This window comes from Scyliorhinus torazame, chromosome 10, assembly GCF_047496885.1.
Source record: "Scyliorhinus torazame isolate Kashiwa2021f chromosome 10, sScyTor2.1, whole genome shotgun sequence".
Classification (NCBI taxonomy): domain Eukaryota; kingdom Metazoa; phylum Chordata; class Chondrichthyes; order Carcharhiniformes; family Scyliorhinidae; genus Scyliorhinus; species Scyliorhinus torazame.
This window is the reverse complement of record NC_092716.1, coordinates 203,373,052-203,396,245: the sequence shown is the minus strand read 5'-3', so window position 1 is coordinate 203,396,245 and position 23,194 is coordinate 203,373,052. Positions and strand designations below refer to the sequence as shown.

The window sequence follows — 23,194 nt, the reverse complement described above, 5'->3', positions numbered from 1 at the left end:
CATCACGAGCGGGAGCCACCAAATGTGCGACCTACTCCCTCTTGGCCACCACCGGAAGTAAATTTCTGATTTATTAACTAGACAGCAGCAAGTGCCCAAGTGCAACACAGTCTGACTCGGGCTCTTTTCTCCTACCCGTTAGGCAATTGGCTCATTACCACTTTATTGTCAAAAGCCAGCTGAGACAGAAGATAAAATAGTAGAACTCGCTATCTACGGGCACTTACTCTGAACTGGCCAAAACATTTCTACGACGTATGTGGAATCTGAAACCATTCACTCTGATGGCGACCATATATTTTATTTATAGTAAAATTCGAAGGAAAAAATAGTGATCGGTTTGAAGGGCTGGCAACACTGGTATTAAAATACATTACCAGAATTTATTTTTCCCCAATTAAGGGGCAATCTAGCGTAGCCAATCCACCTAGCCTGCACATCTTTTGGGTTGTTGAGGTGAGGACCCATGCAAACATGGGGAGAACGTGCAAGCTCCCCATGGGTTCAGGGTCGAACTCGGGTCCTCAGTGCCGTGAGGAAGCAGTGCTAATCACTGCACCACCCCTGCCGTCGATGACCAGAAAAAATATAACTCTCTCTTTCCGGCCGGTGTGGCCTGATGGGTAACTGAAGACACCAGCAAAGCCTGATAGTTATGCGTCAGCACTAGTGCTACACTCCGTATGCTCACCCGATGCTGTGCCTATATATTTATGGGCAGCACAATTGGATTGGATAGGTTTTGGTTTAGTGTCACGTGTACAGAGGTCCAGTGAAAAGTATTTTTCTGCGAGCAGCTCAACAGATCATTAAGTACATGAAAAGAAAAGGAAATAAAAGAAAATACATAATAGTGCAACATAAGAGACTTCGGTTGCGGCGATGCTCAGTTAAGCCGCACGTTTCGGCGGCTCCAGCTCTGACAGACGTTCGGGCTCTTTTTGAGAGCCCCAATGGGAAATTCTTGCGACAAAACCCGGTGTGGGGTGAAGCAACAGGGAGGGCCCCCCGCGTGAAAGAAAAAGATCGGCGGTGGTGGCCAGATCACGGAGGATCCTTGAGGGCAGCGCAGAGGAAAGATAGAAACAAGATGGCGTCGGAGGGAGCCCAGGCGACATGGGGACCTAGACAGGATGAATTTCTCAGATGGTGTGTGGAGGTGTTAAAAAATGAGGCGCTGGCCCCTGATGTTTCAGGCAATTGAGGGGCTTAAAGAGACACAGAAGGCCCAGGCGATAGAGCTCCGTGTGGTGGAGCAGAAGGTAACTGATAACGAGGACGAGATCCTGGGCCTAGCGGTCAAAATGCAGACGCATGAGGCGCTCCATAAGAAGTGCATCGAAAGGGATTGAAGTCCTGGAAAATAGATCAAGGAGAACCTCCGATCCTGGGTCTCCCCGAGGGAGTGGAAGGAGCTGACGGCGGGGCTTATGCGAGCATGATGCTACGTTCGCTAATGGGAGCTGTGGGGCCCCCTCGGGCCCCTTGGAAGTGGAAGGGGGCCCACCGGGTCCCTGCGAGGAGACCAAAGGCTGGAGAACCACCAAGGGCGACGGTCGTGCGATTAGGCGCAAGGAGGATGGGAGTTCCACACACCGGGGGGGGGGGGGGTCAAGGAGAGAGCGGGAGAAGCCGGGATCAGTTGAAGTCAGCTGACTTTCGGAAGCAATTTGGGGGGAGTAACCTTGCTAGATGGGGATCTAGCGGGGGGGATAACTGGGTTGCTGCTGCTGAGATAGAAAGGGAGCTGGTAAGAGAAAAGGTGGTCGGGGCGGGAATGCGCCGCCTAGGGGACGGGTGGGTGCGCGGGTCCGGGACGTGGGGACTGGCCTAGAGAGGGTGATGACTAGTCGACAGGGGAGGGGGGCGGGCAGCCCCCCAGTCCGACTGATCACATGGAACGTGAGAGGCCTAAATGGGCCGATTAAGAGGGCCCGAGTGTTCGCGCACTTAAAGGGACTGAAGGCAGACGTGGCCATGCTTCAAGAGACGCATCTGAACCAGGACCAGGTTAGGTTAAGGAAAGGATGGGTGGGACAGGTGCTCCACTCAGGGCTGGACGCAAAGAATAGAGGGGTGGCCATATTGGTGGGGAAACGGGTGTCGTTCGAGGCTAGGAACATTGTAGCGGACAGCGGTGGCAGATATGTGATGGTGAGTGGCAGACTGCAGGGAATGGAGGTCGTGCTGGTCAATGTATATGCCCCGAACTGGGATGATGCGGGATGTATGAAGCGGATGGGACGTATCCCGGACCTGGAGGTAGGAAACCTGGTAATGGGGGGGGGGGGGGGGGGGGGGGGGGGGAACTTCAACACCGTGCTAGACCCAGGGTTAGATAGATCTAGATCCAGGACCGGAAGAAGGCCGGCAGCGGCCAAGGTGCTTAGGGGGTTTATGGCCCAAATGGGGGGAGTGGATCCGTGGAGATTTGCTAGGCCGCTGGCCAAAGAGTTCTCCTTTTTCTCCCATGCCCATAAGGTATACTCCCGGATAGATTTCTTCGTTTTGGGAAGGTCACTGATTTCGAGGGTGGAAGGAACGGAGTACTCGACCATAGCTGTTTCAGACCATGCCCCACATTGGGTGGATCTGGAACTAGGAGAGGAGAGGGAACAGCGCCCACTCTGGCGACTGGATGTGGGATTATTGGCGGATGAGGGAGTCTGCGGAAGGGTGCGGGGATGTATCGAAAGGTACCTGGAGGCCAATGATGATGGGGAGGTCCGAGTGGGGGTAGTATGGGAAGCGCTGAAGGCGGTGGTCAGGGGAGAGTTGATCTCCATCAGGGCTCACAAGGGGAAAACAGAGGCCAAAGACAAGGAAAGATTACTGGGGGAGATTGAGTGTGGATAAAAGATATGCGGAGGCCCCGGACAAAGGACTATATAGGGAGAGGCGAAGACTCCAGACGGAGTTTGACCTGCTGACCACAGGGAAGGCAGAGGCACAGTGGAGGAAGGCACAGGTGATGAAATATGAATATGGGGAAAAGGCGAGTCGCCTGTTGGGCCACCAGCTTCGTAAGAGGACAGCGGCGAGGGTAATAGGGGGAGTTAGGGATGAAACGGGAACTACGGTGCGGAGAGCAGGGAAGGTAAATGAGGTGTTTAAGACCTTTTATGAGAGGTTATATAGGTCTCAACCCCCGGAGGGAAAAGAGGGGATGCAGCAGTTTCTGGACCAACTAAGGTTCCCGAGGGTGGAGGAGCAGGAGGTGGCAGGCCTAGAGGCGCCAATTGGGGTGGACGAGGTGACCAAAGGGCTGGGGAACATGCAGGCAGGGAAGGCCCCGGGACCTGACGGGTTCCCGGTGGAATTTTACAGGAAATACGTGGACTTGTTGGCCCCGCTGCTGGTAAGAACCTTTAACGAGGCCAGAGAAGGGGGGGACTCTACCCCCGACAATGTCGGAGGCTACGATATCACTAATCCTGAAGCGAGATAAAGATCCGCTGCAATGCGGGTCTTATAGGCCTATCTCGCTCCTGAATGTGGACGCCAAGTTGTTGGCAAAAGTGCTGACAATGAGGATAGAGGATTGTGTCCCGGGGGTGGTGCACGAAGATCAGACAGGGTTTGTAAAGGGGAGACAATTGAATGTCAACGTGCGACGGCTATTGGGGGATGATAATGATGCCCCCAGCAGAGGGGGAGGAAGAGATAGTGGCGGCAATGGATGCAGAGAAGGCATTTGATAGGGTAGAGTGGAAGTATTTATGAGAGATGCTGAGGAGGTTTGGGTTCGGGGAGGGGTTTGTCAGTTGGGTTAAACTCCTCTATGGGGCCCCAATGGCAAGTGTAGTCACAAATCGGCAAAGATCGGAGTATTTTCGGTTACATAGGGGAACAAGACAGGGGTGCCCTCTGACCCCATTACTGTTCGCGCTGGCAATTGAACCACTGGCTATAGCGCTGAGAGGCTCCAGGAAATGGAGAGGGGTGGTTAGAGGGGGAGAGGAACACCAGTGGGGGGGGATGATAGAGGTTATGCAGATATTGAGGGAGTTTGGAGATTTCTCGGGATATAGGCTTAACATGGGGAAGAGTGAGCTTTTCGTAATACACTCTGGGGACCAGAGTAGAGGGATAGATGGCCTGCCGCTAAGGAGAGTGGAAAGAAACTTCCGATATCTGGGGATTCAGATAGCCAGGAGCTAGGGAACCTTACACAAACTCAATCTGACTCGGCTGGTGGAGCAAATGGAAGAGGATTTCAAAAGGTGGGATATGCTGCAGCTGTCACTGGCGGGCAGAGTGCAGGCGATTAAGATGATGGTCCTCCCGAGGTTCCTATTTGTGTTTCAATGTCTCCCCATATTGATCACAAAAGGCCTTTTTCAAGAAAATAGATAGGAGCATCATGAGGTTTGTGTGGGCAGGGAAGGCCCCGAGGGTAAGGAGGGGGTTCCTGCAACGTAGCAGGGACAGAGGGGGACTGGCGTTGACGAACTTGGGCGACTATTACTGGGCCGCCAATGTGGCAATGATCCACAAGTGGATGATAGAGGGAGAGAGGGCGGCGTAAAAGGCTGGAGATGGCGTCCTGTAAAGGAACGAGCTTAAAAGCACTGGTGACGGCGCCACTACCGCTCTCCCCGAAAATGTTTACCACAAACCCAGTGGTGGCGGCAACATTAAGTATCTGGGGGCAATGGAGGCGACAGAAGGGTGTGTTGGGAGCCTCGGTGTGGTTCCCGATCAGGAACAACCATAGGTTTGCCCCAGCGAGGTTGGACTGAGGGTTCCAGAGCTAGCACCGGGCAGGAATTAGGAGAGTGGGAGACTTATTTATAGATGGGACGTTTGCGAGCTTGGGAGTGCTAGAGGAAAGGTATGAGCTGCCTCCGGGGAATATCTTTAGGTATATGCAGGTGAGGGCGTTCACGAGGCAACAGGTGAGGGAATTTCCGCTGCTCCCGACACAGGGGATCCAGGATAGAGTGCTTTCGGGGGTGTGGGTCGGGGAGGGCAAAGTGTCAGAAATATACCGGGAGATGAGAGAAGAGGGGGAGGAGCTGGTAGAAGAGCTGAAAGGAAAATGGGAAGAGGAGCTCGGGGAGGAGATTGAGGAGGGTTTGTGGGCTGATGCCCTAAGTAGGGTAAATTCCTCTTCCTCGTGTGCCAGGCTTAGCCTGATCCAATTTAAGGTGCTACATAGAGCACATATAACGGGAGCGAGGTTGAGCAGGTTCTCCGGAGTGGAGGACAGGTGCAGGAGGTGCAGGGGAAGCCCGGCGAGCCACACACATATGTTTTGGTCGTGTCCAGCACTGGAGGAGTATTGGAGGGGAGTGGCAAGAGTGATCTCGAAGGTGGTGAAGGTCCAGATCAAGCCAGGCTGGGGCTGAGCTATATTTGGGGTAGCGGATGAACCGGGAGTGCAGGAGGCGAAAGAGGCCGATATTGCGGCCTTTGCGTCCCTGGTAGCCCGGCGAAGGATTTTACTCATGTGGAAGGAAGCGAAACCCCACGGCGTGGATAAACGATATGGCAGGGTTCATAAAACTGGAACAGATGAAGTTTGTGCTGAGAGGATTGGCTCAGGGGATCTCCAGGCGGTGGCAACCGTTCCTCGACTATCTAGCGGAACGTTGGGGGAGAATAGATAGCCAGCAGCAGCAGCCCAGAGAGAGGGGGGGGGGGGGGGAAGGAGGGGGTAAATTGTTTTTGTTCTAGATGGGGTGGAGGGGCCGGGGAAGGGCACTATTGTTAGTTCACTACTTTATTTAAACAATGTTATCCATTAGTTATCGTGTTACCGTTTTTGTTGATTTGTAAGGAGGAAAAATTGTGTTTGAAAACTTTAATAAAATATATTTATATTTAAAAAAAACAGTGCAACACAAGGTACACAATGTAACTACATAAACACCGGCATCGGATGAAGCACACAGGGGTGTAGTGTAAATGAGGTCAGTCCAAATTAATATTGTTTAGGAGTCTGGTAACAGAGGGGAAGAAGCTGTTTGAGTCTGATCGTGTGTGTTCTTAGACTTCTGTATCTCCTGCTCGATGGAAGAAGTTGGGAGAGTGAGTAAGTCGGGTGGGAGGGGTCTTTGATTATGCTGCCTGCTTTCTCCAGGCAGCAGGAGGTGCAGATGGAGTCAATGGATGGGAGGCAGGTTCGTGTGATGGACTGGGCGGTGTTCACGACTCTCTGAAGTTTCTTGCGGTCCTGGGCCGAGCAGTTGCCATACCAGGCTGTGATGCAGCCCGATAGGATGCTTTCTATGGTGCATCTGTAAAAGTTGGTAAGAGTTAATGTGGACATACCGAATTTCCTTAGTTTCCTGAGGAAGTATAGGCGCTGTTGTGCTTTCTTGGTGGTAGCGTTGACATGGGTGGACCAGGACAGATATTTGGAGATGTGTACCCCAAGGAATTTGAAACTGCTAACCATCTCCACCTCAGCCCCGTTGATGCTGACAGGGGTGTGTACAGGACTTTCTTCCTGAAGTCAATGACCAGCTCTTTAGTTTTGCTGGCATTGAGGGAGAGATTGTTGTCGCTGCACCACTCCACTAGGTTCTCTATCTCCCACCTGTATTCTGACTCGTCGTTATTCGATATCCGGCCCACTTTGTTGTATCGTCAGCAAACTTGTAGATGGAGTTCGAACCAAATTTTGCCACAGTCATGTGTGTACAGGGAGTAGAATAGGGGGCTAATTACGCAGCCTTGTAGCGCCCCGGTATTGAGGACCATTGTGGAGGAGGTGTTGTTTATTCTTATTGATTGTGGTCTGTGGGTCAGAAAGTCGAGGATCCAGTTGCAGAGTGAGGAGCCAAGTCCTAGGTTTTGGAGCTTTGATATGAGCTTGGCTAGGATTATGGTGTTGAAGGCGGAGCTGTAGTCAATAAATAGGAGTCTGATGTAGGAGTCCTTGTTGACGAGATGCTCTAGAGAGGAGTGTAGGGCCAGGGAAATAGCGTCTACTGTGGACCGGTTGCGGCGGTATGCGAATTGTAATGGATCAAGGCGTTCTGGGAGTATGGAGGTGATGCACTTCATGACCAACCTCTCGAAACACTTCATTACGACTGAAGTCAGGGCCACCGGATGGGAGTCACGGAGACACGTTATCTGGCTCTTCTTTGGCACCAGTATGATGGTGGTCTTCTTGAAGCAGGTGGGGACCTCGGAGTGGTGTAGGGACAGGTTAAAGACATCCGCGAACACCTCTGCCAGCTGGTCCGCGTAGGCTCTGAGTGCATGACCAGGGATCCCGTCCGAGCCCATCGCCTTCCAAGGGTTCACTTTCAGGAAGACCGATCTGACTTCGGAAGCTGTGATGGTGGGTATGGGCGAGTTATGGGCTGCTGGGGCACTCGATAGCGGATTGTTGGTTTCCTGCTCGAACCGAGCATAGAATGCATTGAGTTCATTGGGGAGGGGTGCGCTGCTGCCGGAGATACTGCTCGGCTTCGCTTTGTAGCCAGTTATGTTGTTTAGTCCTTGCCACAACCGCCGAGAGACTTTCGGTGACTCTAGCTTGGTTTGATATTCTCTCTTGGCATCTCACATGGCTTTGCGGAGGTCGTACCTGGATTTATTGTATAGGTCAGGGTCGTCTGACTTGGACGCCTCAGACCTATTGTGCAGTGATCAGCACTGTTGATTCACAGCGCCAGGGTCCCGGGTTTGATTTCCGGCTTGCGTCACTGCCTGTGCGGAGTCTGCATGTTCTCCCAGTTTAAAAGATGAAGAATAGGTGAATTGGACATTCTGAATTCTCCCTCAGTGTACCTGAACAGGCGCCATAGTGTGACGACTAGGGGATTTTCACAGTAACTTCACTGCAGTGTTAATGTAAGCCGACTTGTGACACTACTAAAGATTTTTTTTTTTTTTTTAAATTTGTTCATGGGATGTGGGCGTTGCAGGCTATGCCCACCCCTAATTGCCTCTGAGGGGGCAGTTAAGAGTCAACCACATTGCTGTGGGTCTGGAGTCACATGTAGGCCAGACCAGGTAAAGACGACAGATTTTCTTCCCTAAAGGACATTAGTGAACTAGATAGGCTTTTACGAAAATCAACAATGGTTTCATGGTCATCATTAGACTTTTAATTCCATGTTTACTGAATTAAAATTTCACCATCTGCAGTGGCGGGATTTAAACCTGGGTCCCCAGAACATTCCTCTGGATCTCTGGTTTACTGGTCGTGACAATACCACTACGCCACTGCCTCTCCATTGTGTATTTATGTATGTCCTATTTTTTTTTCATGTATGGAACGATCTGTCTGGACTGCACACAGAACAATACTTTTCACTGTACCTCAGTACATATGACAATACATTAAATTCCAGTCCAAATCCAATCCAACCTTTTTTTTTAAAAAAAGGCATTAGTTGCCATAAACCAGGCAAGCTCCCACACAGGCCAGGGAGAAGGTAAGTACCTAAGCTAAGTAGAGGGATAGGATTCGGGGCAGTTGGAGAAGTTCAGAGGTCAGGAGTGAGAGAAGAAAATCGGATGTCAGGGACATTGGGTTGGGGGTTGTGAGATTAGGTTGATTCTGTGGGGTGGGGGTGGGGGGGGGGGGGGGGGGGGGGCGGTCCTGCGGGGAAAAGTCAGATTGGATCAGGGAGAATACCACAGTTGGGGGTGGGTAATTGGGTGGTGAGGGAGGACCGGTAGCGGGAGGAGGGTAGGCTGTGTCTTTACAAAAGTTACCCAAAAATTAGAAGAGGTTTGAATTCTTCTGACCTTTTCCGGCTAACTACTTGTCTAACAGCCGGACCCATCTGAAGCTTGCGAGTCAAATAACATTTATGGATGGTTCCCAGCACGGGAAATTGTCCAGAGGAAGTTTGCACGTCCCCAAATTCGACATGGAGTTCAGAAGTTACAGCTAGTGTTTTTTTCAAACGGTTAAGGCTTCTGCCTTTATCACCCTTTTAGCAGTGATTCCCATCATTCTATAGGTGGAATAATTTATTCCCCAACTTCTATCTAATCCTTCCGCCAATGACTTTAATATATTGGGGCAGCACGATAGCATTGTGGATAGCACAATTGCTTCACAGCTCCAGGGTCCCAGGTTCGATTCCGGCTTGGGTCACTGTCCGCACATCCTCCCCGTGTGTGCGTGGGTTTCCTCCGGGTGCTCCGGTTTCCTCCCACAGTCCAAAGATGTGCAGGTTAGGTGGATTGGCCATGATAAATTGCCCTTAGTGTCCAAAATTGCCCTTAGTGTTGGGTGGGGTTACTGGGTTATGGGGATAGGGTGGAGGTGTTGACCTTGGGTAGGATGCTCTTTCCAAGATGGGACTCGATGGGCCGAATGGCCTCCTTCTGCACTGTAAATTCTATGAAATACATCTCCTGGTTATTAGCCTTCAACAAATGGAAAAAGGACATTCCTATCTACACCTCTCAAAACTTTATGTACATCATTTAAATCTCTTCTCAGCCACTTCTGTTCCAAAGAAAACAAACACAGCCTTTGCAATCTTGCCCCATAACTAAATTTCTCCACTCCAGACAACATTCTCATGAATCTCTTCTGTATTCCTCGGCATGGAATTGCTAAGGGAAAGAAGGATGTGTCTGACTAACTGGAGTGAATTTTTTGAGGTTGCTCAATAAAGTAAAAGCCCTTGGGAGAGTGGCAAATTGGATCCAAAATTGGCTTAGCAGCAGGATACAACGGGTAGTGTTTGGCAGATGTGTTTATGACTGGAAGGCATGTGGGATTCTGCAAGTCCTTTGCTTTTGCATTTTATATTAATGATTTAGACTCAAATATTGTGAGCATGGTAAGGAAGTTTTCATTATGGTACAAAAATTAGCTTTTGGTTGCTAGTGAAGAGGGAAGCTGTAGACTGCAGGAAAATATTGACGGTCTGGCCAATTGGGCAAAAAATGTGGAATTAGAATTCAATTCGGAGAAGTGCGGGTAATACATTTTGGGAGGTGCAAAGCAAGGAAATACAAATATATGGGACAATATTAATTAGTATAGAGAAACAGTGGCCTTTGTCCAAAGATTCTTAAAGGTAGCAGGAAAGGTTGAATGGGTGGCTCAAGAAGACACACAGATAATTTCCTTTATTCACCAAGACATAAAATATAAGAGGAAGGAGGTCATGTTAAAACTGCAGATAACAGTGCTTAAATTACAGCTCAAATATTGCATAAAGTTCTGATCACCACAGTACAGGAAATATGTGTACAAAGGAGATTTATGAGGATGCGGCCAGGACTGGAAAATGCTAGCCATGAGGAAAGATTGGATCGACTATGTTGTTTTCCACGGAACACAGGAATCTGTGGGTTGACTTCATTGCAATGTGTAAAATTAGGAGGAAACATAAAGCCATACCTCAGCGGAGGACCCAAAAACAAGGAAGCATGAGAAGGATTCACAGGGAGATGAAGAAATATTATTTTCAGCCAGAAAGTGGTAGGGACCTGGAACTCACTGCCAGAGAGGGGGTTGGAGGGAAAACTCTCACCATGTTTAAGAAATACTTAGACACATACATAAAGAATTGTGAATTGCAGGGCTACGGACTTAGTGCAGGAAGGCGGGATTAGTCTGAGAGCTTCTTCTATGTTATAAATGTTCCATAATTTAATGCGATCACATCCTTACTGTAATCGTAATCAGAACTGTACATAGTGCTTGAACTCCAGTCTAACTGGTGTTACATACAGTTCTAGCATACTCTCTCTGCTATTATACTCCAGGGCCAGGCCACGGGCCTATGAAGGAAAGTGTCCCATATGCCTTCTTCACCAGTTCATTTTCCAGTCCTGCTACCTTCAGATACTTTTTTCTACATCTCTCAGAAATGGCTCAATGTCTTCATGTATAATGAATTAAATCCAAATGCAGCTATATTTGTGGGAAAATGTAATATCATTTTGCAAAAAAGATTGTACAGTGCAGTGCGATGAATATCTTCTTGGTAACAGCAGCTGTGGAAAGATTATTGGTTAATATACTTGGAGAACTTAATCTACTTAATCAAATAGTAAAATGGAACCTTTCATTCCCACCACAGTCAAAGGTAGGTAGGTAGATGGGGACTCAGCTTGATAGCTCAGGACAACAACTTTTAATATTGCAGTGTGTCACAGCAATACGAAAGTGTCAGTCTAAGATATGCACTCAAGTATTGGAGAGGGCTTTGAGCCAAGAGTCTTCTTACGGAGGAGAAAGAGCTAACAGAACTAAGCTGGCACCATGTTCTACTCATTTGTCAGGCATTGATGCAAAATATCCAAGAAAACAAAATGCTGATTTTTAAACCTGGACATAAAAACAAAATACATGAGAACAAAAATTACTCAAAACTAGCATAGAAAATAAAGATATAAATAAAATGTTTAAATTAGAAGGAAGGAGGAGAAATAGACTTTCCGCAAAAATATTCACACACTTCTGCAATTTGCAAACATCATAAATCACAGTTTAAGTATTAACTTTCAGCAGATAAGGATGTAAAATCATGCCAATATTATAGCACGTTATATAATAGCACTGTTTGCCGTATATCGATGTGGACCTGTTATATCTGAAACAATTACTTTTCCTCTCAAACTGAGGTTTCATTCTTATAACAAAATGATTAATTCCATTCAAAAAGATATATGAAAAGTTTTGTTTGGCCCATGCAATTTTATAATACAAGTGAAATAACAAAGGCCATATCTTAACAATAACACATCAGGAGCTTCATGATTATATTTCCAAAACAATTATTAAAAAAATATATACATATGTGCCAAAATGTATTAATAACTTAATTTCAGATAAACTTACTTCATGCTATCTTTCTGCATTGAGTCCCAGATTTGCCTGTCAGTTCAACTGTCTTACAGAGGGAAGGAGAAACACAAACCTCAAGCAAGGAAGGTAGTCATTTTTGAATTATTCTTATTGAGCTGCAGCTCCTGTTAATCAGCAAGAGTGACACTTTGGAAAAGCCTTACTCAAAGACTGCCCATTTAAGTGATGGAGGAAAAAAAAGAGAAATAAACAGTATGATGGTAATCAGTGACAGTTCTAAGGAGATAATGAGACTTCAAATAGAGGAGAATTTGCTTTGTTAGTCAAATACAAATAATAATGTTGGAAACCGAATGGTATATTTAATCGATGTTTTTCATGATTAGTCGTGAGCACTTTTATACTGAACTCATCAAAAGAAAAGGGTCAAGGAATCTTGTAAAGGGATTGAGTTACATAGAAAAGCAACTCAAAAGATAAACAGGAATCTGGCACACTGCCACTTAACGGATGTAACACTGAAAATCAAATAATTTTTATATCTTATGCAGTTTTGTGGTTCTGTGTAAATGCTATATGGATAAGATAGAAGTGTTTACTCTCCTAATTCAACCAGAAAAAATGGCAGAAAACATATTTGCAATAGTGCAGTTGCTAATAGCAACGTTTTGTGAGGGCCACGAAGAATCCAGCACGAGTTTCAAGGATACAAAGAAATAACATTTATTTACAATAACATATATATATATATACACACACACACACAACAGCAGCAACCTCACTTGCTGCTTACTCCTTCCTGCTGGTTCCAAACTGGCCAGCTTTATTTATACAGGGAGTCTGCTAATGATTTCTCCGCCCCCCCTCATTGGGGAAGTTCATACTCCCACAGGATTGTGGGATTGTCATTAGTCCCCAGCCAATGGTAAGTAGGCAGGTTATAACATCCCTCCCCCCCCAAAGTCCAAGGAATCCACCGAAGACCCTGGCGAAGGAGGGCGTCGGACTCGTTTTGCCGCAGGCCGGACACCATTTGCACGAGGCGCTGGATCGGGCGGCGTGTAACGAGATGGAGACCCGCGCTTCCACGATGAACGGCGTAACGGTTGTACATCCACGGCCCGTGGGCCCAAGGATTCCCCCTCTGATGAGTCCTGGGTCTCCATCTCGGAGTCAGAGTCTGCTGCCTCTGTCATCTCGGCGTCTCTATCTCCGTGCGGTTCTGTAACGACCTGCGCAGGCTTCGAGTGAGGCACCAGAGGAAGAATGTGAGGACTACTTTCCATTGTCTCTGGTCTCTGCGGCTATAGAAATGAGCTCCGGGGGCGGGGAATCTTTGGAAGGGATAGTCTTCTGGACCGAACGTGATCTACATGTTTGCGCTGGAGATGACCCTGGGCTTGCACCTGGTAAGATATAGGGCCCATTTGGCGAAGGATTACGCCAGGGACCCACTGGGCACCACCAGCAAAATTGCGAACGAACACTGGGTCACCGGGCGCAAACTGCTGTTCTTCTGTGCGGCGTCCTTTTGCGCCAATGTCCGGGAAAACCATACTAAGGCGGGTGCGAAGTCTCCAGCCCATTAGGAATTCTGCGGGAGCTACCCCAGTCACCGCATGGGGGGGGGGTGGTCCTATACGAAAACAAAAAGCAAGCCAGTCTCGTGTCCATTGACCCGGAAGACTGCTTCTTTAGGCCTAGTTTGAATGTCTGCACTGCGCGCTCCGCCAACCCATTTGAAGCCGGGTGGTAAGGGACAGTGCGGATATGGCGTATGCCGTTCATCTTCATGAACCTCGCAAACTCCTCACTGGTGAAAGGAGTGCCGTTATCCGTGACCAACACCTCGGGGAGGCCATGTGCACTAAAAGACAAACGCATCTTCTCAATTGTTGCGCAGGACTTTGTGCCGAGCATCTTATGCACCTCTAGCCATTTAGACTGGGCGTCGATTAATAAAAGGAACATGAATCCTTGAAAAGGGCCGGCGAAATCCGCATGCAAGCGCGCCCAAGGCCGTCCTGGTCATTCCTAGTGATGTAGGGGCGTGGCCGGCGGAAGCTTCTGATGCTCCTGACAAATGGGGCAGTTTTGGGCCACCTTCTCAATGTCGGCGTCGAGGCCTGGCCACCAAACATAACTCCGGGCCAACATTTTCCTTTTGGTCACACCTCGATGCCCATTGTGCAAGTCTCTTAGTATCAGCTCCTGTCCTTTTTCCGGGACAATCACACGCATCCCCCACAAGAGGATGCAGTCTTCCACGCTGAATTCTGACAGCTTGGAGGAAAATGCCCGCAACTCGCCTGGGAGCGGTCTATGCTGCCCACCATACAGGACTATGTGTCGAACCTTTGACAGGACTGGCTCCATCTGGGTCCACTCACGGATCTGTGATGACGTGACAGGCAAGGTGTCCATAAAATTTAGGGTTGCAACCACCTCACCGGTCGTGGGGGTCGACATGGGGCTGGTCGATAAGGGCAATCGGCTCAGTGCGTCGGCATTCGCTATCTGCGTTCCTGGTTTGTACTCCAGAGAATACTCGTATGCAGCGAGCAACAAAGCCCAGCATTGGATCGGTGTGGAAGCAATGGGCGGTATTGGCTTATCCTCTCTGAAAAATCCCAGCAGAGGCTTATGATCAGTCACGATAGTGAAGTGGCGGCCATACACGTACTGGTGGAAACGTTTCACCGCAAAGACCACTGCCAGGCCCATCTCGATCTGCGCGTACTTTTTTTCCGCTGCAGTCAATGTGTGAGAGGCGAAAGCTATCGGCCGCTCGGCCCCGTTCTCCATCTTGTGGGACAGGACGGCCCCAATACCATACGGGGATGCATCACATGTGACGAGCAAAGGCTTTACTGGATCATAGTGGGTTAGTAACCCAGACAACGACAATTGTTGTTTTACCCGCCGGAAAGCGGTTTCTTGCGGCTGACCACAAACCCAGGTGTGATTTTTCTTTAGCAGAAGATGCAACGGGGCCAGCGTAGTGGCCAGATTGGGGAGGAACTTCCCGTAATAGTTTACGAGGCCGAGAAAAGGACGAAGATGCAAAATGTCAGTCGGGGCGGGGGCCTGTTGAATCGCGCGCACCTTCTCTGCGACGGGGTGCAAACCTTCGCGGTCCACCCAATAACCCAGGTAGACTACTTCCTTCGCCTGAAAGACGCACTTTGTGCGACGTAAACGGACTCCAACCTCCAAAAAGCGTCTAAGGACAGCCTCCAAATTTTCCAAATGTTCCTGCTCCGACGTCCCCGTGATCAAAACGTCATCCAAGTAGACAGCGACATGCGGTAATCCTCTCAAAATGCCCTCCATAACGCGTTGAAAAATAGCGCAGGCAGAGGATACTCCGAAGGGCAAACGTGTATTTTCATACAGGCCACGATGTGTATTAATCGTTACATATGGTCGGGAGGCAGGGTCCAACTCTAACTGTAGATAGGCGTGACTCATATCTAATTTTGTGAATGAGAGTCCACTTGCAAGCTTTGCGTAGAGATCCTCTATGCGAAGCATTGGATATCGGTCGAGTCGGGAAGCCGTATTCATTGTAAGTTTATAGTCGCCGCACAAGCGAACTGTGGCATCTGGCTTCATTTCAGGTACAATTGGTGCTGCCCAGTCAGCGAAATGGACGGGCCTGATAATACCCAAAGCTTCCAAACGAGTGAGCTCCCCTTCTACCTTCTCGAGCAAGGCGTAAGGCACCGGGCGCGCCCGGAAATAGCGCGGCGTGGCTCCTGGTTTGACTTGGATACGGGCTATGGCCCCTTTTATTTTCCCCAAACCGGGCTGGAATACATCTGCGTATCGTCCTAGCACCTCAGTCAACCTCCCGGAAACGGTTTGGAGGATGTGCTGCCACTGCAAGCGCAAATGGCGCAACCAGTCCCGACCCAACAGGCTGGGCCCATGGCCGCGCACCACGATAAGTGGGAAACGCCCCTCCTGGCGTCCATAAACAACAGGTGTCATCGTAGTTCCTGCAATGTCCAATGGTTCCCCCGTATAGGTGGCCAACCTGGCTTGTGTATTGGTTAATGTAAGGGTCTGTATACCCTGCTTGATGCTGTCGAAAGTCCTCTGGGCGATCACGGAGACCGCTGCGCCAGTGTCCAACTCCATCTCAAGCGGGTGACCATTGCCCGTACTGTCACCTTAATGGGGGCCACACGGGGAGCTGCCACACAATGCAGCTGCAGGCAGTCGTCCTCAGTCTCCATGTCCTCAGGAGTAGTCGCCGCAGGTTCATCCACATGGAAGGTACAGCCCCTGGGCTGGTCCCAGTTTCGGTCGGAACGACGGCGCCTCTGGCGCCCCCAGGACCGGCGTCCGTGACGGGGTCGGCACCTAAAAGTCTGACACGGACGTGGCTGCTCATCCATTGGTTCTGGAGAAGGCTCCCTTCGGGGAGGAATGTCCGACGGCCACTGGCGTCGATCCGGACGTCGTCTCATCCAAGGTACCGCAGGAGTGCGGGGGGGTCTTTTTCGGACGAAAGGGGTTGCGCCCCAAGGCATGCACTTCCATTCCCTGTATCTTCTGCACTCCTCGTTCTGCGCTCTCTCGGGACAATACTATTTCAATGACCTGTTGAAAAGCCAATGTTGGCTGAGCTAACAACTTTCTCTGGGTGGCCGCATTGTTAATACCGCAAACCAAACGGTCGCGTAACATTTCTGACAAGGTCTCACCATAGTCGCAGTACTCCGCAATCCTGCATAGCCTGGATAGAAAGTCGGCAAGGGATTCTCCTGGGGTCGTCTCAGCGGTAATGTTGGACTATCGTGGACGGGGTTGGGTTAAAATGCTGCCCCACTAAATTCACAAGTTCATCAAACCTTTTGGTGTCCGGCGCAGCTGGGTACGCAAGGCTCCTAATCACCCCAATCGTATGCGGGCCGCAGGCGGTGAGCAATATGACCACCTGGCGCTCGTTTTCGGTGATATTGTTTGCCCGGAAATAGTAACGCATCCGTTGTGCATACTGGTTCCAGCTTTCCAGCGCAGCATCAAAAACATCGAAACGTCCGTACAGAGGCATGGTGTAATAGAAAACAACTTCCAACCTGTATCCAACAAAAATCCAGGGAGGTGGCTTCAGCAGTGTAAACAGCTATTCACTTTAACCCTCGGCACCAGTTTTGTGAGGGCCACGAAGAATCCAGCACGAGTTTCAAGGATACAAAGAAATAAATAACATATATATATATATATATATATATACACACACAACAGCAGCAACCTCACTTGCTGCTTACTCCTTACTGCTGGTTCCAAACTGGCCAGCTTTATTTATACAGGGAGTCTGCTAATGATTTCTCCGCCCTCCTCATTGGGGAAGCTCATACTCCCATAGAATTGTGGAATTGTCATTAGTCCCCAGCCAATGGTAAGCAGGCAGGTTATAACACAAAGAAAGCTGGAATAGGATAATCTCTTTAATCACATAAAACATAGGAGCAGAAGTAGATCATTTGGCCCATCGACACTGCTCTGACATTTAATGAGATCACGACTGATCTAATATGATAATCCTCAACACCACTTTCCCATCTTATCTCTAGAACTCTCTACTCCCTTACTGATTAAAGAATATCTGTCTATCTCAGCCTTGAACATACTTAATGACACAGTCTCTACAGTCCTTGGCAGTAAAGACTTCCACAGATTCACTCCCGAGAGAGGAATTTTCTCCTCATCTCTGTCTTATAAAGGTGACTCCTTACCCCAAGATCATGCCCTCTGGTCCTAAACTCTCCCACAAAGGAAAACAACCTCTCAGCGTCTACACTGCCAAGCCCCCTGAGAATCCTATATGTCTCAATAATGTTGCCTCTCATTCTTCTAAACTCCAATGAGTACAGGCCAACCTACTCAACCTATCATAAGAAAATCCCTCCATCTGGGATCAACTTAGTGAACCTTCTCTGGACTGTCTCCAATGTCAATATATCTTTCCTTGGATAAGGGGAACACACCTCTCAAACATTGTTGGGCTTGCTGGGTAGGTGGCTGCCCAGGCCGGTAGCAGTAGCAGGGAACGATTTGGTGCCAAGTCCGTGGACTCGTGATGTCCCCCTAGGGATCAGGGTGCCCTGGCTCAGACTGCCATTGCTGCAGATTTAAAAACACCCCTTTGGTGCTACTTGCGGGTTCCTGGCTCCTCACACTGCTGACTGCCCACTCTGCCCTGTAAATGCTTCCCGTCCAGTTCTAACACCAACTGCAACTGGGATTGTAACAGTGAATGTTTATGGAAGGGGTGTTAGGCAAGGAGGTTGCTTTGCCCTGGATGGTATTAAGCTTCTTGACTGTAGTTGGAGCTGTACTCATCCAAGCAAATGGAGAGTATTCCATCACATTCCTGACTTGTGCCTTGTAGATGGTGAACAGACTTTGGGGAGTCAGTAAATGAGTCACTCACCGCTTGATTCCCAGCATCTGACCTGCTCTTGTAGCTACAGTATTTATATAGCTAGTCCAGTTCAGTTTCTGGTCAATAATTATCCCCAGGTATTTGATAGTGGGGGATTCAGCGATGATAATGCTATTCGAGTGTCATGGGGGATGGTTAGATTCTCTCTTGTAGGAGATGGTCGTTGCCTGACACCGTATGGCACGAATGTCACTTTCCACTCGTCAACCCAAGCCTGGATGTTGTCCGGGCCTTGCTGCATTTGGACATGGACTGCTTTAGTATCTGATGAATTGTGAATGGCACTGAACATTGTGCAATCATAAGTGAACATCCTGACTTCAGACCTTATGGTCATTCATGAAGCAGCTGAAGATGGTTGCGCCGAGGACACAATCCTGAGGAGTTGTGCTTAAACTGTCCACTTCCTTCCAAGATGAGAGACTTGTGGCCTCAAGTGCAGATAATCAGCATTTCTACCTGGGTTTTGAGGGGCAAAGGGTCCAAGCTTTCCCTGAAAACTACAAACAAGGTAAGTTTGCCAGGATCCAGGAGAGCAGCAATAGGGAGTAGAATGCTGTGGTTCACTACACAGGAATTCAGGTGTGAGTTTGGACTCTTAAAAGATGGAACTCATGAGGAGTCAAAAGAAGATTTTGCCTACTTTTTAAATAATCTTTATTGTCACAAGTAGGCTTACATTAACACTGCAATTAAGTTACTGTGGAGGAAGAATCAGAGGGGCGGGGGGGGGGGGGGCCTCAGCATCAAAGACAGTGCTGCGATTTAAAATTCTCAGGATGAGAAAGGAAAAGAATAGAAGTAAACGCAGAGAACAACAAATCATCTTGTACTGGTTCGTGGGGAATTTTTCAATTCTCTCATGGGATGTGGGCATTGTTGGCAAGACCAGCATTTTTTGTCCATCCCTAATCATTCTTGTACCAAGTAGCTTGTGAGGCCATTTCAGAGGGCAGTTAAGAGTCAACTGCATTGCTGTGGGTCTGAAGTTACATAAAGCCCAGACTGGATAAAGACAGCAGATTTCTTTTTATCCACTTGCCGTGTGGGAACTTGAACCCCGCTTATGGGATTACCAGTTGAGTGACATTACCACCATACCACTATCTCCCCATGTCTACCTGAAGGAGTGTGAACTGTGTTTTCGGTTGAGCTAGAAGGAAAGAGGGAATGTTCCGTTTGTGCTTTAAAGTATAACTTGTATACAAAGAAACTGCAAAATTCTTAAACTGTGAAATGTTGTTGCATCATCTTTCCAGCTATTAACTGTAATTCAAATTTACTTTTAATTATCAGTCTCCACAGATATCATAACACAAGGCACAGAAATTAAAAATCAACACCAGTGAGGTACTGAAAAGTGACTGTGTTCATGTACCTTTAGAGGTCAACGGCTTCCTCCTGGGTGGAGGTAGGAAGGAAAAGTGAGAAAAAGGAGAAAAAAAAGTCACCACATCATGTGCTGGCAGTACCCCAATAAATAAATGAATACATTTTCAGCAAAAGATGCAATTTGTGTTGCCAGATGTTGTTTACATTTCAATTCAGCAATTGTTGGCCTTATTTAATGAGTGATGGAGCCAGATCTCTAAACCGAATAGTAATTTCCCAGGTTATAAAACTGAAAGTCAGATCAGGCAATATCTGTTGGAGAGAAATGGTGACGGAGCACAAACATGAACTGTTTCTCTCTCCAAAGATGCTGCCTGGCCAGCTGAATGTTTCCAGTATTTTTTTCTCCTGTGTTGCATCAGCAGCTTTGGGCTTTTACATTAGAATTTTCTGAGCAAATTTGACTTTGCAAACAGTGCAATTTAATGTACAGGATTTGATTATCCTTAGCATTAAAAAGTTTAACCTCTTCCACCCAGACCTGATGGAATTTGTTAGGTAAAAACATGTCACATTACCTTGAGAGCTTTAATGTCCTCTATCTTTACAACAAATTCATCTCGTTCCCTGTACATGCCCTCGCCTCCACTTTCTATATCATCTTCATCTGTTGAACCTTCTAGAGCAAGTAATTCTTGCTTTGCAGCTCGCTCTGTAGGATTCAGGTCATCTTGTTCATTTTGCTCCAGAGATTCTAGAGCTTCAGTTGGCTCCTGCACTTCCTCTTTTACAGGAGGAGAAGAAATTGCTACTTTTTCCTGCTGTATAACAGCAGGAACAGAGGAGTTGGAATCCTTTTCTCCATTACTGATGAACTCTAGTAAAGACAAATACGTAACAATTACAGATAACAAAAGTCAAAACAGTAAATGCACTTGGGTATTCTGCAAAATCCATTTATAGTAATTTTTATCAAAGTACTGTATGAATAGTTTAATATTCTTCGACTCTGTCATAAAGCCTGAATAGAACAAATAATGATGTTATAATTTAGCATTAATTTACATATAATCTAAAACACATTTTTCAGATTTACAGTATTCCAGCAACGAATACAATTAGAGATAGTTATATAACATTGCAATTAAAATAGGTTCAGATTGGAAATAAACTTTTGCTACAAAAGCATCAGCATACAACTATTTTTGAATCTACCTCCCCTTTAAGTTTACTAGAACAGAACTTTTAACAATAACATATGCACATTGATGTGAAACGAGCAGAAAATTGGCCTATTGTTGTTTAAAAAACAGTTGGTCGAATCTTCCATAGAGTGATAATCAACGTCGGATTGCAACTTTGCTCCTAAATTCACGGTCTGTGTGGAGTTTGTACATTCTCCCCGTGTCTGCGTGGGTTTCACCCCCACAACCCAAAGATGTGCAGGGTAGGTGGATTGGCCATGCTAAATTGCCTCTTAATTGGGGAAAACAAATAATCGAGCACTCTAAATTTAAAAAAATTTTTTTTTTTTTTTTTAAAGTTTGTTCCTAATTTCTTACCTTTGACTGGAGGTCGGCATATCGCCCAGCTTTCTGAGACAAATTTAGTGTAGCTGCTCCTGGAGTCCTTCAGCATTGTGAAGGAGTGTCAAGGGAAGAGAAGCCAAATTCCCTTTTTACAGCACTAGCTGCTGTATACTGCTGAGTTAAATGTCCCAACCACTTTGCCGAGCTAGGAGAGAAGGGGTAAGTGGGTGAGGGAGTAGTTGGAAGGACAGTATTGTGTAAACTAGAGGATCCAGTGGTATGGGTGGTCACTGGTATAATTACCTAGGAATAACAACTGGTTTTAATTCTTCTAACTTTTCCTGGGTAACTATTTAACACTTCTAACTTTTCCTGGGTAAGTCAGTCAGAACCACCCAAAGACTCCAAATTCAAATCAAAGTTTTGGTGGGTTCCAGACACAAAAATTGCCGAATGGAAGTTGAAACTTCACAGGCAATTCTCATGCAGCCCCTGCATGGGGATTTCCAAGGGGCCTCCACCATACCTTCTAGGGTACCTCTGGGGTACGACCCCCCGGAGAACTGAAGATCTACACCAGTAGGTTTAAAAAAAGCTGTATTGCATGGAGTACTTTTTCTAAATAAAAAGGTACTGTACTTAATTATTAATATTAAAATGATATTGGGACAGTGTAGTGAACTTGGACTAAGCCTATGCAGGACTTGGATGAACCAACTGTCATCCTGCTGTAGGTGTAAAATTTTACAATTGCATTCCATTAGAGTGGAACAAAATTAAAATTGGCCATATATTAGATTGAAATGTGTAACACATCTGCACAGTATGCTTCTCATTCCCTCATATGATGTACATCACTGATCTTGTACTTGTGCTGTTTGGAAAAGCGGAATTGAAGATTTTGGGTCAAAGCTACTAAGAAAATATTTATAAAAAGAAATTCAGTCAAATCGAGCCTTTCAAAATCTCTTTCTACAAATACCAAATAAACTACAAATCAGTTTGTCGAATAATTAGTAAACAGACAAATTCCTTTCATTTTCAAGGCAAAATAACTCAGAACATAACTTTCTAAAGCTTCACTTCCGGTGACGGCAGGCGGGAGGTGGCCGCACAATGGAGAGCCCCCGCTCGGGAACGGCAATTTCGGGGCTTTAAGCCCGGTCCCAGGGTCCGCGGAGGCGGCAGAAGAAGGGAGGAGGCACTGAGAAGACACAGGAGGGAAAAAAAACCCAAAGGAAAATGTCGAGGGTGAGCAAAAAAACGGCCGAAAAAAAACCAGCTGGAGGTCCATCGAGGAGTGGAAAGGTCACCGCGGGGTCACCAGGAAAAATGGAGGCTGGAGCACCAGGGAAGGCCGCACTGCTTAATGGCTGAAGAAATAACCAAGGTGATGGCTGCGGAATTTGAAAAGCAGTTGGCGCAGATTGCGAAATGCATGGAGATGGTGAGGAAGGAGATGAGGGAGGTCGAGTGTGCTGGTGGAGGAGGCGGTTTCCCCGGTGAGGACGGAGGTGGAGAGCGCAGTGGCAGAGGTGCGAGAGCAAGGGGAGGCGCTGAAGGAAGTGAAGGAGGCGTTATTGCAGCACGGTGATCAACTTGCCTCGATGGGGAAAGAGATGCGGAAGGTGATGGATACTAACAAGGATCTGTGAGGAAAAATGGAAGACCTGGAAAATAGATCCAGGCGACAGAACTTGAGGCTTGTGGGGCTGCCCGAAGGAGTTGAAGGACCGAAGCCGACTGAGTATTTTGCCGCGATGCTGGCAAAACTACTGGGTGAGGGGGAGGACCCCTCCCGATATGAACTGGACCGGGCTTATCGGTCGTGGAGGCCTGTACCAAAGGCGAGTGAGCCGCCAAGGGCAGTGACTCTGTGCTTCCGTAGGTACAGGGTGAAGGAGAAGGTCCTGAGCTGGGCCAAGCAGAAGCGGGTGGTGCAGTGGGCTGGAGCTGGTATACGTGTATACCAGGACTTTACAGTGGAGCTGGCAAGGAGGCGGGCTGCCTTCAACCGGGTGAAGAGGGCACTGTACATTAGCAAGGTGCAGTGCGGCATTGTATATCCAGCGAAGCTGAGGGTGACTTCCAAGCTCAGGGACTTTTATTTTGGAATGGCGGAAGCAGCGG

At 47.8% G+C, this 23,194-nt stretch overlaps 1 protein-coding gene across 2 annotated transcripts in view; it reads right to left on the bottom strand.

Moving 5' to 3' along the window:
- qser1 (glutamine and serine rich 1) overlaps window positions 1–23,194 on the bottom strand; it is a 269,834-nt gene that overhangs the window by 86,309 nt on the left and 160,331 nt on the right. For both annotated transcript variants that reach the window (XM_072466268.1, XM_072466269.1), the window contains exon 5: window positions 20,114–20,412. In XM_072466268.1, the coding sequence (XP_072322369.1) occupies window positions 20,114–20,412 (299 nt within the window). The remainder of the gene's footprint in view (window positions 1–20,113; window positions 20,413–23,194) is intronic.